This window comes from Octodon degus, unplaced genomic scaffold (genome assembly GCF_000260255.1).
Source record: "Octodon degus isolate 3935 unplaced genomic scaffold, OctDeg1.0 scaffold00027, whole genome shotgun sequence".
Classification (NCBI taxonomy): domain Eukaryota; kingdom Metazoa; phylum Chordata; class Mammalia; order Rodentia; family Octodontidae; genus Octodon; species Octodon degus.
The window spans coordinates 17003338-17018168 of NW_004524603.1; the positions used below are offsets into that span (position 1 = coordinate 17003338).

General features: G+C 45.5%; 1 protein-coding gene across 2 annotated transcripts in view; it reads left to right on the forward strand.

Annotated features, from left to right (window-relative positions):
- Positions 1 to 10755, forward strand: part of Kiaa1549 (KIAA1549 ortholog) — a 184003-nt gene extending 173248 nt beyond the window's left edge. Inside the window, exons 21-22 of one of the 2 annotated variants that reach the window (XM_023712842.1) lie at positions 3102 to 3247; positions 5234 to 10755. In XM_023712842.1, the coding sequence (XP_023568610.1) occupies positions 3102 to 3247; positions 5234 to 5488 (401 nt within the window). In that variant the 3' untranslated portion in view covers positions 5489 to 10755. The remainder of the gene's footprint in view (positions 1 to 3101; positions 3248 to 5233) is intronic. The other variant, XM_023712843.1, reaches the window with a different exon arrangement.
- Positions 10756 to 14831: the final 4076 nt, after the last annotated feature.

Genomic DNA, 14831 nt, shown 5'->3' on the forward strand with positions numbered 1-14831 from the left:
TAATAGTGTTTTCTGAATTCAGTGTCCTCAACAATGACAGGTTAAGAATGGATGCTTTTTTGGAAAATGTGAAAAAAAATATGAAAGAAAATATTTTAGAGTCTCATGAAAGCTTTAGGTTAATTATTAAAGCTCTTTTTTCTTTTCCATTTTTCTTTTTTCTTTTCAGTACTAGGAATGGAACCGAGGGCCTTTGCACCAAGCTACATCCCAGCATGTTTATTGTATTTTACAGTGAGACAAGATTTTGCTAAGTTGTTCAGGCTGAGTTCAAACTTATAACCCTCCTGCCTCAGCCTCCCAAAGTGCTGGGATCGCAGGTGTGTGCTCATGTGGCCAGCCTTGAGATTCTTGATAGCAGATGGCTGGATCACCCCATCAGTTCACCTGACGCTAGGCTGGTACCCCAAAGTCCACATTGCCGTTTAATTTCATAAAACTTCAACTCATGATAGTGATGCTACAAATGCTATTATGCCGTCTTCCGAAAAGCCCTGCGGAGGGCTGCAGCGGCGCTCAGTGGTAGAGTGCTTGCCTGGCACGCGGGAGTCCTTGGGTTGGATCCCTAGCACCAGAAAAGACAAAGAAAAAAAGTCTGTGTAGTTCAAGAGCCTAAATTCTTCCTGTTTCTTGTATGGGCATACTTTGAACAGTTCTTGAAGTTCAGTATCATCTTAGTGTGCTTTATTATGAAAGCTCAAAGTCACTCTACTTTCCTCCTGCATCTTTTTTTTTACTTTTTATTAGCACGTGCTGCCGCACGTGATCACTCCTTACGGGGAGTTCACATGTGTACATGACACATCTCAGTTCGCTTTTCATCCCCTTCCTGCCTCCATCTCTTGATCTCCTTCCTATTTAAGAGAAACCTATCTCCCTACTTCCTATGATCTATTATTCTGCGCTTTATTTATATTTTAGGTCTCTCATATAAAAGAAACCATGCGATACTTAAGCTCATGTGTCTGATTGATGTCACTTCACATCCTTATCTCAAGGAGAATCCGCTTTTCTACGTGCCTCTTTTATTCATGTTGATTTAGCTGCTGTGGCTTATGGCTGAAGCTTTAACGAGGGGAACTATGCCTGTTCATTGATTAATGTTGCTATTGTCTAACCTCCTGGTGAATATATAAACCAGGCGTTACTCTAGGCCAATTCCGAATTTGCAGTAATTGGTGCCATTTTTTTCTTCACTATGATCTTCTGGGAAACTCTTGTATCTTGCATATCTGGAAACCCAAAAGCACATCGTGTGTCCTAGTAGCCTACAGCTTTCTCAGATTTCCACGTGCTGGGCGCTGCATGGAGACTCGTTTCTCCTGTTAGCCGCTGCGTGGTGAGACTTCTCTGCGTGGCATAAACACTAAACAAACTCAGATGTATTAATTGTTAATGGATGGGGGCTGGTGAGATGGTTCAGTGGTCTAAAGCACCTACTTAAAACAAGCTAAGCAAAGCACAGGGACCGCGGTTCAATCCCCCAGCACCACATGCCAGCCAGTGCCACCCTGGTGGGCTGAGCTGGCCACACACAAATAAATAAATAAATAAATAAATAAATAAATAAATAAATAAAAAATTGTTAATGGAACATTCTAGACGAACATAGAAACGTGTGCCGAACATTTAAAGAAGAAGTTGCCACATCTAATACTTTAGAATCAGGAGTGAAATTATAAGGAGTTAAGATTGATTAGAATTACATTTTTGACTGTAGAAAATTATCAAATATGTATAGATCTAAAACAAATAGCACCTAGGGAAAACTGCCAGCATTTGTTGACCAAGAGCCGCTTGTTTTCAGTCCTGGGCATTGAACCCGTGACCTGAAGAGCTGCACTCTGCCTTTTGTTTTCGAGGCTGGCTCTCACGAAGTTGCTAAACTGCCCAGCCTGGGCATTAACTTGCAGCCTTCCTTTCTCAGCCTCCCAGGGGGCTGGGATTCCAGATGTGCATCCCCACACCCCCGCTGCCCCAGAGGTATTTTTATGATAGAGGTGGGTGCATGTAAATCGCCAAATGGGCAAACCTCAAAAGTCAGACGGGTAAAGGATGGTAAGAAAGAATTCACAAAAGAAATGTGTACGTGCATGTGTGTGCACCGGTACATCATAAAAAAGCAAGCCAGGAAAAAGGCCCAGTCTTGAGAATAATTAAAGAAATACAGATTAATACTGCAGGGTACAATTATGATCATGGACTTATTTTCATAAGAATGTGGTGTGGCAAAATTTGCATAGTTTCCTCATCTGTATGATGAGCGTGATTAGTATTCATCGCTTACGGTTGTTTGGTTCATTGAATAAAATAGCAGATATAACGTGCCCGAAATACTTCCCGGCAGATCATATACTCTGAGTGATATATTTGTGTTCACCACTGCCTTCTTTTCAGCATTGATGTAAATCATTATGTGTTGGAAAATAATTTGGCCCTAGGACTCATAAACATTTATTTAGTAATTTTACTTCTGGGACCACAGGATCCCTCTAACCTCCAAATCCAAAACATTAGGGAAAAACTACACATGCCTAGATGTTTATCCTAGAATTGTTCAGAGAGCCGACACATTGTCAGCTCCCTAGACAGTGAATAAATTACGCAGCTTTTTAAAATGAAGAAAGCCAGAAAAGAGGATCTGAGATTCCCAGGTAGCTGCCTGTGTGGATGGTGCTCTGTTTCTCTCTTGCTCTTTTACCCTTGAAATGACTTCCTGCTCTCAAAAAGTGTGGAAGGAAGCCCCACAGGAGTGGCAGCTGCCCTCGGGCTGTGGCTTGTCACACGTGGGCTGTAGTTGGTTCCAGGTTTGCTGGGCTCCGTGGCCAGTTGGGGGAATTCTGTGGCTGTAATGACAAGTGCCCAGAACAAGATGTGATCAGTAAGCCCCTCGGCCCCTGGCCGTAACCCGTGGGCACAGCAGAATGGAACCCTTCATCCCCAGGCGTCCAATGGTGGTGCGCAAGCGAGCGAGCAAGCTGGCGCCTGTGCTGAAAGGCGGGAAGCAGCGGCCCTCTTGGTAGGGAGTGCCCTGCGTGCCTACATGCAGCAGCGTCCCCAGCCCCCACTGCCCACCACCCACTGTGCTGTGTTCCTTCCAGGCTCCCAAATCCAGCACCTGACACAGGTGGGAATCGCTAGCAGGATCGGGGCGCAGCCAGTGGAAATCCCAGCCATGAGAGGCGGCCAGTTTGGGGGTCCAGGCTGGGCTGCTTACGGGGAAGATGAAGCGGTGCGGAGAGAGGCTGTGAGTATCTGGGGCGCGGCCCTTTGTTTAGATTCACCCTTGAGCTCTTCGTTGCTTTGACAGTCTGCTTTTAAGACCCGTGTTTTCAAAAAGCTCATTTCTTCCTTGCTGTTTTGACTTTCTATCTATTCATTTGGTACAGTGCCTCACTACACTCAGACTCATAGTGATCCTCCTGTCTCAGCCTCCCCAGAGCTGGGATTACAGGTGTGTGCCTTCACGCCTGGTTTTGGGGGCTGGTTTAGCATGGAGCGGGCATGGCATATGGTACCATGGATTGGACCCACATCCTTTTGCTTGCCAGGCAGGCCCTTAGAGCACTGAGCTATATCCCTAGTCTTTCCTGTGTTTTTGCTTGCTGGTTTTTTTTTTTTTTTTTTTTAATGTTTTATTTTAGTACAGGTTCTACAGGGTCTCACTACACAGATCAGACTCGCAATGGTCCTTCTGTTTTCAGCCTCCCAAGCGCTGGGATCGTAGGCATGCACCACCACACCCAGTCTCAATCTCTGTCTCAGTGTGGCCCAGGGGCGGGGCTGGCACAGCAAGTGGGGGATCAAACCCTGGTCCCTACATCTGCCTAAGCAGGCACTTCAATCTGGTGAGCTATCTGGCCGGCCCTGCTAGCAGGTTTTATGTGATAAATTTCTTCCCACGTTGGGAAAGGAAATGCTTTTTAATGAAGCGATCTCAGGCCTTTAAGTAGTGATTTTGAACGTGAAGGTGAGTCACATCTGGACTTCATCTTTGGTGTGATCGCTTTATAAATCTTCATGTTATTAACTTTTGTGCTTATGATGGGCAGAGTGACACTGTGGCTGCTGTGACCAAGGTGCATGGATGGGTTCCCACCATGCACTTGGTGCGGGGTGTTGGAAGCCACTTGTCTTCCAGTTACTCAGTGTGGACATAGAACTTCTACATATGCTCTCAACTGTTTTTCTTGATACTTTTATACCCCTGGAGGATACTTTAAAAAGAAACACGCAAGCTAGACTATTGCCTCCCGTTTTATCTGTGTCACTGTACTCCAGCTTTCTTCTGCTTCTGTGCCTTCTCAACAGTGAAGCTGAATTCCTCTTATGACCGAATGCTTCCTTCCACGAAGTGAAAGGAAAATGACTTTAGGTGTGATCTTTCCCTCAAGAGACATTTGTTAGACTGATGATCTAAATATTTGCTTGAAGAGTATTGACATTTCTTTTTCTGACTTCATTGTATCCAGCTTAGTTTTTATGAAGTATTTTAGGTTTTTTTCTATCAAGTCTAATAATGTTCACCTTGAAGTGTTTCTTTACTGGAATTTGGAAAAGTGAAATACAGAAAGAAATAATCCAGGGCTTTGGAGGCCATCTTTTTTTCCCTGATAACTTATTATTTGTGTTATTTGTTCTTTTAGTACATAGGTTTAGCTCATCAAACACACACTGATGTCATACACAGATTTTTTCCCCCCACTGAAAAAAAATATGGAAAACAAAAATCATTGAAAAATGTAACATTTGTATCAAACTTATAGCAGATTTTATCTTATAAATAGCAGAGAACTGATGTCTACTGTGATGTGGATGACTTGTTAGACAGAAGGCTCTAGAAAGCATGTGGTAGACAGACACACACACACACACACACACACACACACACGAAGACCATAGCAGATGGGGAAGATGCAAGGTGGTTCTGTGGGTCCAGTGAGACTCAAGCTCGTGTTTCTAGGGTCCAGGGAAGAGGCTCCAGATGGACCCTCTGCTGGGGTCTGCTGCTCTCCCTGACCTCTCTGGGGCGCTTCTGCTCCTTCCTCCCAGGTTTCCCAGGCTCACTTAGCCTGTTCTCCCCACGCTTGCTCCTGTCTGCACCTGCTCACTCTCTTCCCAGTGGCACATGGGCCTGGGGGGTGGAGTGGAGGAAGGAGCGCTGCTGTTTTGAAGTTGACCGTCCTTCTGGTCCTCGTATGGGAAGTGCAGTAATGTTTGCCGTGTTTTTCAGCCCCACCTCCTCGGACATCAAGAGTATTCTTCTTCACCGCTATTTCAGGTGCCAAGGACTTCTGGCAGGGAGCCCTCGGCTCCTCCTGGGAACCTGACCCACCGGGGCTTGCAGGGCCCTGGGCTGGGCTACCCCACCAGCTCCACAGAAGACCTCCAGCCGGGACATTCCTCAGCTTCCCTCATAAAAGCGATCCGAGAGGAGCTGCTCCGGCTTTCCCAGAAGCAGAACGCCGTGCAGAATTTCCACAGCTGATTGGCCCCGCCTCACAGGTTTGCCAGTATCCGCTTCCCGTGGAAGCAAGACCAGGAGGAAATCAACTGAGCGGATGTTTGTAAGAGGACCAGCATTTCCGGGGCGCGCTGCCCGCCTAAGGGAACGAGTCACAGTGTTGGATGTTGCCATACCCCATACAATAGTTTTCCTAGGTTGGCCATTTGGTGACCACTGGGGTTCAGTGGAAATGTATCTATTTTTGGCCAAAAGCCAGCAGCATTTCACACAAACGAAACACAAACCTAAGCTAACAAAATTAATAAGTTAGTCTCCTTTTAAAAGGCAAGAGATTGAAATGTGTAGATGATATAGGGCGGCAAGAAACCGTGCTTCTGTGTGGGATACAGACTGACGTGTACGATGCACCTGCTGCTTTGTTCTCTGAGAGAGAGTTTTGAAGACATTTCCTTAGCAGTTTGATTTCCCTGTTTTCCTCCATAGGAACTTATTTTAATAGTCATATTAACAACAAGAACACTAAGAATGTTGGGGGATTTTAAAGAAAGCTACTAATGAGAAACCAAATGATAGATCGCAGAGCCTCATGACTCCTGACGAAGCCATCGCTGCATTCCTCCTCCTCCTCCTCCTCCTCCTCTTCTGGTGCTAAAGCTCCGAGAACCCCTTCACCTTTCTGTCTGCGACATGCAACTTTGGCTTTGACAGTGGAAGAACGTGTTGGAGGTTTCATTTTGTTCTAGGAAAAAAAAAAAAAAAAAGAAAACTCCCCAATTTGGGGGCGGTGGGGGAGCTATTTATTTGGTTAATCGAAATACATATCAATGTTTAGATTTACATTCTTTATTGTAGTTGCTGTTTCTTAATTGGGCACTTGCAGCTCCAGGTAGGTCTCGCTCCTGCACATGTGATGAAGGGCAGTCCCGCAGAGTGAGGCGCTCAGGTCTGGGGTCCTTGCACTTTGCTGACGGTTTGCTCGTGCGTCACGCCACATGGGAAATCTTAGGTAAGCAGCCATCATTTCTGACAAGTCCTAGGACATTCCCATTGTTACACATCCATCTTAGTGATCAAGTTCCCTGTGTGCAACCCCTGGAATTGGCCCTGAGTCCAGTTCAGCCTGTGGCACAGATGAAGAACTGCAAAGAAGGGTCTTGAGGCTGCAAGGGAGAGGAGAGCTGCCCTTTATCCTGATTTAATTGTTATCACTCTGTTGAGTGACTATTAAAACTGTTGTGTACTTTGGGCCAAGGAGAGGTGGGTCATTGCCCCAAAAGATGTAGCTCCTGAAGTCAACATTTCCCTCCTTCCCACACTGCAGTCAGAAAGACAGTGGTTCTTCACTCTGATGGCTGAGCGAAACTCGAAGGATATACATACATACAGCAGAGCTTCCTGCTTGGGGACCTCTTTTTAGCAGATGAACTCATAGTTTTCATTAAATGACACAGAAGGCAGTAAATTCTGGATTCTACCTAATCAAAATCTGGGTAGCTGCAGTACGTTGTAAGAACCTGGATTCAGTTAGAACAGGTTTGCAGGGTATAGTTGTTGGTTCTGGGATCATGCTGGTTAGAATCTCAGGACCAGGCAAAGTCTGTTCTCAGAAGTCAAAGTGTAGCCAGAAGCTCCCATCAGGCTGTGTCCAGAGGCTCCAGTGTGTGTGTGTGTGGGAGAAAAGGTCCTCCCTGGGGCTTGATTTCTAGCCTCTTGTTCTTGGTTTAACCCTTTCTGTTCCCAAAGTGGAAGATCCTGTGTCTTCATCACTCAGAAAGATCAGGTTTCCTGAAGGTGGTATTAAGACGTTCACATACCCAAGCAGAGTTTTTTGATGGATCCCTTACGATGAATCCAAATCACATGACAGCAGATGGAATAAACGGCCCTTTCTCTCCTGGTGCTGCTCTGTGTCGTAAGTGTTTTGCACGCAGTGTCCTAGAAGTGGTTACCTCTTATGTGTGTTGCAGAAATGAGTCTCTGCTGCCATGACCACAGTGTTGATGCCTTTCAAACTACCATCAAGGGACACTACCTGTATTTTCATTCCTAAAACTAATACACCTGTAAACCAATGTCAAGACCAAAGATGACACGTAACAAACTGCTGCTGGTGAGGGAAGCAGCGTGAGCAGGCCCTGTGGAATCATTAGCACTCTGTTGGTTGTGAAAAAACAAAGCACACTTGGCTTTCACTTATATCCCCTAGACATTGCCCGAGCAGGTTGACCAGTTGCCAGAATCGGTATGTGCTGGCAGTAGGGGACGCGCCATGCTCATTGGGGCTCTAGACACTTAGTCAGTGTGTTTTGTTTAAAATAAAGGTTGTCCTGTTGATCATTTGCAGCTTTGGAGTTCCATTGATTGAAGTGCTCTATAAAAGTTAAATTTAAGGTCTATTCTTTTTCCCTGTTCTAGAAGTCCTAGTGTTAAAACGAACTATAAATCTGAGTTGGCATTTCTGATAAGAGTTTTTGAAGGAGAGATTCTTTGCAGTCTACTGTGTCACTAATCCTCTGTGTCAAGTTCTTTTGCTGAACCTCATTTTCCTTAAGGACAGACCTCCCCTGCCTGCCTCCTGGGATTGTTGGTTGGGAGAACCAGGTGTGATCCTGTGTGCAGACTTCCCTGGAGGAGGGAGCATAAAGCACTGTGAAAATGCAGCATGTTTTCAGTGTTAATGCCCTGGCATGGCCCGTGGGATATGCTGTGACCTACCTGTGAATGGTTCACATGTAGGCAACCAGAGCAAAACTGAAAACCTGGTGTGACTCATCTTCCTCATTCCTGTTTTGTTTCAAATTCTTCTCTTTCTTCCATGACTTTCAAAAAACATCTTAATTATCTTTCTGCTCCTGATTTTCTTCTATACTGGCACGAAACAGGTCAGCAAATATGAACGCTGCCTTCTGAAATCTTAGACTCTAACTCAGATATTACAGATGGGTATAAAAAAAAAAAGAAAGACATTGATCCAAAACCAACCAAACAAATACAGTGTTGACATCCATAAGATTCATTCAAAGCACACAAGTGCATCGGGCACTCAGAAGAAGCTGTGGAAGTTGTGGGTCTGAAGATGCTGGCTTCTGGGAGAAGTGAACTGCAGAAGTCACTTGGATGAAGACGGGAGCTACCCTGGCCTGTGGTGGAATGGCTTGGGATGGGCCCAGAGTGGGCCTGGGGGAGGCTGTGGAGATTGGAGTATGCTGCCATTGAAAAATGAATTTGATGCTGGAAGAGGGAGCATGGTGTTGCGTGGTGACAGCACAAGGAGCTTCAGAGAAGGAAGTAGTATGGGGAGGAACAGCCACGTGAATGCAACAAATGGGTGACCAGGCTGGTAGAGATCTACAGAGAAGAGCACCGTGGGGAGGGAAAGGAGAGTACAAAGAACTGCTGTGGGCGTGGAGCATACCAGGTTATAAATAAATACGTTTGGCTTCTTCACAGATGCCTACAAGTTTTCTTCCCAATTATTATTTAATTTCAGAATGTGTGTTGATCTTGGTGGCATGTGGCTTTTAAGCAGTGTGTCTTTGACAGCTGGATTTTTCAGGGTTATGAGGCCTACGACACAAACTGGGGGTAAAGGCATGATTGGAAGGCTTTGGGCTAAAATGAGTCCTTCTCTGCTGTATGAGTCTCCCGTTTCCCATGAGCAAGGCCAGTGTTAACCACGTTTGTCTGATGTCCTCCCGTGTGCTCTATGGAGCAAGCTGTCCCCACTGCAGATCTGCTCGGTCATGCCTCCCAGGTTAATCATTGAGGGAGCCTCGCCTGGCCTTTCCTCTGGGGTTCTTAGATGGGAATGTAGATGGTATAGGGAAGGAAAGCTGGTTGAGAGTCTGGGCTTGGGACCAGGAGCTCTCTCAGTCTTAAGTGTCACATTAACTTTAGCTCTGGTGAGGTTTCAGCAGGGAGTTTCTACCTCCAGAGCAAGGCTCCCAACTTCATCCCCAGAGCCTGCTCATCCGCGCTTGGCCCAGGCGGAGAGGCGGCCTCCGAACCTGCAGAGGGCTGCATGAGCACAAACACATGCTGGGTACAATCCATGAGGTGTGCTTCTACACAGAAGCTGACGTGCTGCATTCTACCTGTAACAGTACAAAGGCCTCTGTGGGTCACTGCTGGTGACACTTAGGAAATGTTTAGGCTTACTGTTGCCACCCTGTGAACAAGGAGTAAGCACATTTCTGGTTTCTTTTGACATTTTGGGCGTTGATTGTTGATATTTAAACTAGGACACCTCTGTCCACTGTTAAAAAGACTTACATGCTGAAATGTCACGGTGCAGTACTAATCCCATACTTCTCTATGTAACAGTACACTCAACAATTTATGCTACAAACAGCAGCGTTGAAGTAGGGAAGGAATATCATATGCCTTTGGGAATGCAGAGCAGCGAGGAACCCAGTGGGGAAAGCGAGAGAAGCACTGAATGTCTTCGCCTGATAAACTCTAGTCCAAATCACTGTCCCACAGGGTAGGTAATGATCCAGGCCCCTTGCTTTGCCTTCTTTCCCCAGGGTTTTCCTGCTCTGGGGTCACTTTGCATTTAAAGAAAGAGTGAATAGGTTGAAGGGACTTAGCAGAAAATTGGAATCAATTGAATGTTGCTGTCCCTGATTATGTAGAACTTTCCCCTGGGACTGCCTGGAGCAGTTTTTTCTCATGCCTACCAGATTTCAAATCTTCATAATTTGTCTCCCCAGGGCCACAGTCAAGCTAGACACCCCTTTGTGTTCCTCCTGCTGGGCTGTTCCTCCTGCTGGGCAGGGAGAGGAGAGAGGTGAGGTGCTAGAGGAGCTGAGATGTGGTCACTAACTCAGTTGCCCTCAGCGCCAGGGACTCATTTCAAGGTGGAGTGAAACACTCCTGACTTTGCCATCTCCCAAAGTCTCGCTGAGAGCATTCACGGGAGAGGTTGCTCTGAGGAGCTGCTGACTGGGGTGCTGACTCGTCTCCCACCCTTCCCAAGGTCATGTTCTTCCGATTTTTCCTGCACCCTCATTCTAGGTGATGACCATTAATGTACGAAACTGTGCAGAGCACACTGGAGCCACCCGTGGCATCCGTCCTGCAACCTGAACTTGACAATCATAGTTTGCTGTTCTCAAATGGGCACCAAAATCTCAGTATGGGTATTTGATTTAGTCATTGAGCTCACCCTTCTCTTTGTCGGTTATGTTTCTATCCTCCAAATTAGCTGCACTGTTTTCTAATGAGCTGTAGTTTTGGAAATAATTTATGCAAGTGTTTGGTTTCCATGTTTACAATTTTTACAGCTTTCTTAGCATTTTAAATGGAAATGTCAATAAATGCTATGAAATGGTGTCAATGTGATATTTTCTGTTTATTTCCTTTGCAACATGATAGTCTTCTCATTTGTAAAACTTGAAGAGTTGGATCAGGTGACCTTTCAGTTCTCTCTTCCCGTGTCCCTGGAGAGAACACTTAGTACTTTTGTTTGCTGAGGAATTAAATTGAAAGTATCCCATTCAGTGTGGGATTTGAAGCAAGGCTGCCACGCCCTCGGCTCTCTACTGCTCTGCTGCTGCTCACCGATTCGCACTCTGAGAGCAATCTCATTTTGGAATTAAAAGATTAGGACTGTACAATGTAGACAAATGAGCAGATTGAAGTCCGTACACTCTTGAAAGGTGATAGGCTAAACCCGGAGTTGTTTATGAAACCCAAGCAAAGGAGAAGCCCCGGGGAAGTTAGAAAAGCACAAGGAAGTCAGACCTCAGGGGACACAAGTGAAAGAAATGTGGGACCAAGGAGGACACACCAGAAAAGGACTCATGGAAACCCTCCAGGGAGCCCAAAAAGTCTGTACTTGAGTTAACAGATTTGTAGAAGGGTGCTTTACCAGGGTCATTTTGACTTTAGCAGGAGGAACTGCTACAAAGCTGTATAGAAACCTTCTGCACCATTTTTGTGAATTTTCTCTAAGTCTAAATTCCTTAAAAATATAAAAAGAAGCTAATGTGATAAAGGTTAAAGCCCCTAGCTCTGGTTCTGTCCTGTGTCTGCGTGGCCTCAGATTGGCGGACCCTCTCAGGGTCCATGAGCCGCAGTTAACGATCCCAAGTCTGACAGAAAGGTGTAGCTCCTGGCAGCAGGCACTGAGCATGCGCTAGCCCTGCACCAGCTTCAGGCCCCAGCACTGGGGAAGAGAACCCCTGGGGTAAACTGAAAGGACCACTCCAAACTAAAACCAAAAAAGCTAGATTGTATGAAAAGAATGTTTCAAAGCTTTTTTAAAAATCCCTAATAACAGAACATTCTGGAAACTTAAGCAAACTTGACCCAATCAAAAATCTTCAAAAGAAAAATGAGTGAATCAAAGATATACACATATACATAATAATTATCTATTCCAATATTTTAGACATAGCTGAGGAAATCATTATTAGGCCAGCCTTTTGTCTGTCTTGGCCAGGAGGTTGCTCCGCAAAGAGAGCCCTTGTCTAGCAGGCACAGGACTCTGGGGTCTACCCCCAGCCCCTCACACAGATGGACAGATGTACACATGTGTGTCTATGTGTTTTATGTTTTAATAAATATAGGTTGAGATTCAAAGCAGCAAAGACACCATGTGAACCGATAGAAATTTCATGTGCTCTGAGTAAGAATGGATTTGAGGCAATAGACGAACAGGAAGTTGCTAGAAAAAGGTGAGGCTCAGCAGAAAGGTCAGGCCTTGCCCGGCCTCCACTGTGGAGTGACAGCCGAAAGAATCTGAACCACAAATATTCGTCTTTCTTCTCTTCCTTATCTCTACCTACCAATTACAGCTTAACGTAGAAAGAAAACAAGAAAGATCAACAGGAAGAAAAAGAAAGATAAACAAGGAGCCGTCCTTTGGTCCCGAGTGATGATTAATGAAACCTTATTGTTGGACCCTTCCTTACTTACTTAGTAACATTCATCCTCCGCAGATCTCCAACCCTCTGCCCAGTGTAGAATAAGTAGGAGTGGTAGTGGTGGTGCATGTTTGATATCTCTAGTGTTAAGTCCTGGAGAAATTACAGCCACAGGTCTAGTAAACCGTGTTTGTGTAGTTAACTATTATTATGCTGTAATGGTGCCAAAGTATACAGCATTACAGAAGGACAAAACTCGAGCCTGTCTGAGAACCTTCCACTGTGGCTTCGCTTCAGAGAGCCAGAGTCATGGACATCCCTGTGAGTGTCCTAACGGCACTTACGTGTGCTGGTGTTTGGATTTGGGTTTTGTGCTGTGGGAATTTCCCTTAGGCCAGAGACCTCTTCCGTTCAGCATAGAGAAGCTCTAAGATAATTTTAAAGAAAATGGTATCACTAAAAGTTCAAACCAAAAGGGAGAGGCTTCTAAGCTGAAATGAAGTTACTATAGTTCAGTACACATGAGTGTCAGTTTTGATTTTCGGGGAGAGTTTAGGATTATTATTATTTTTTTGACTGAACCGGGGATTGAACTCAGGCCCTTGCACTTGCCAGGCAAGTGCTTATTCTACTGAGCCATCTCCCCAGACCCCTAGGATTATTCTTTCTAGAAGCATCCAAACAAGCAGACGAGCTGGATCCAGTTGTGAGTGAGAAAAAGAAGTCTTGCAAGAACAGGATGTGTTTAGAGCTCGGGTATTGTTCTTTCTTGGGCCCTGGTGAGACCATTTGATTCATCAATTAGAAGAAATAATTTTAAAAATTATGTAGAAAACACAAGCAAATGTAAAGCATAACATCATATACTAGCTCACTTATACTTGCCTTGTTTGTTCTGCCTTTCCGGTCAATATAGTTGAGTGGAAATGAAGGAAATAAAAACCAGTTTAACTTTATCACCAGAAATAGCTATCATCAAAATTCTGGGGATTTTTTTTTTTTTTTTTTTTTTAATGTCAACCAGGGCTGGGGAGATAGTTCAGTAATTTAAGCGCCTGCCTGGTAAGTGCAGGGACCTGGGTTTGGTCCCCAGTACTGCATGCTGTGCCACCTCAGAACCCCAGGGGTGCCTTGCTGGCCACTGAAACTGGGTGTGGTGGTGCACACCTGTAATCCTAGCACTAGGGAGGCTGAGACAGGAGGATCACTGGGAGTCCAAGCTGCACAGTGAAGCCCTGTACCAAATATGTTTAAAAAGTAATAATAGGGGCTGGTGAGATGGCTCAGTGGTCTAAAGCACCTACTTAGAACAAGCTGAGCAAATCACAGGGACTGCGGTTCAATCCCCCAGCACCACATGCCAGCCAGCCCCGTCTCCTGGTGGGCTGAGCTGGCCACACACACACACACACACACACATAAATAAATAAAAATTAAAAAAAAAAGTAATAATAAAAGAAATATCAGCCAGTTTCATCTTGTTTTGTGACAGACTGGTCGGGATGACTTGCTCGGTAACTGGCCTTACGTTAAGCTACTGATTTGGCTTCCAGGGCAGACGGGCAGGGAAAGCAGGGCGGCTGGGACTTGTGAAGGTGTGGTCCCGAGAGAATGCGCAGGAGAGCTTCCTGGGGAAGGAACTGCTGCCCTGTGACAGCCCAGCCCTCGTGGCCCCTTCTGCACGCCAGTGGGGACACTATAGGGAGCATCTCAGTGCTCTGGGCAGAGACAGACATCAGGGAGGCAGGCTGAATCCGGACAGTGATGCGCGAATTCTAGCCTTTGGCTTTAACGTTGGGCAAAGCTGAGACTTCAGCAAACACTCTGCCTCATAGAAAATATCTGGCTTGGGGCCGGGGAGATGGCTCAGTGGAATAAGCGCTTCCCTGGCAAGTGCAAGGGCCTGAGTTCGATCCCTGGTTCCGGAAAAAAAGAAAAGAAAATGTCTGGCTTGGTGTCTTTAACTTCAGAACCATCCTTGCCTGCCAACTGGGCGTACATGGTCAACTCTCCATCATGCGTTTCTTTTTCTTTTCTTTGTTTTTTGTGGTACTGGGGATCAGACTCAGGACCCTGTGCTTGCCAGGCAGGTGCTCACACCACTGAGCTACCTCCCCAGCCCCCATCATGCATTTCCTGCCCAGACTGGTCACTCTTCCTCCCCACTCACTGTCTAGATGGAGGACCAACCAGGAGGAGCGTCTCGGTTATTTCTCAGGGCTGGAAGAAGGCTTTAGCCTCTGAAAAGGTTCCTCAGGTAAAATCCCCTTTCAGGATAATTAAGATTTCACTTTTGATGGTCATTGACCCCTGCACCTCAGAAGTTTAAATATCGTATGCTCTTCGTATCAATGGATTCATAGTCACTTATTGAATTTCAAATTGTTCAAAGTTTTAGATGTGTGGTATTATAGTAGTTGAAAAGCTAAAACACAGGGCCAAAGAATTGAAGAGGATTGTATTCTTTTTTTTTTTTTAATTTTATTTATTTATTT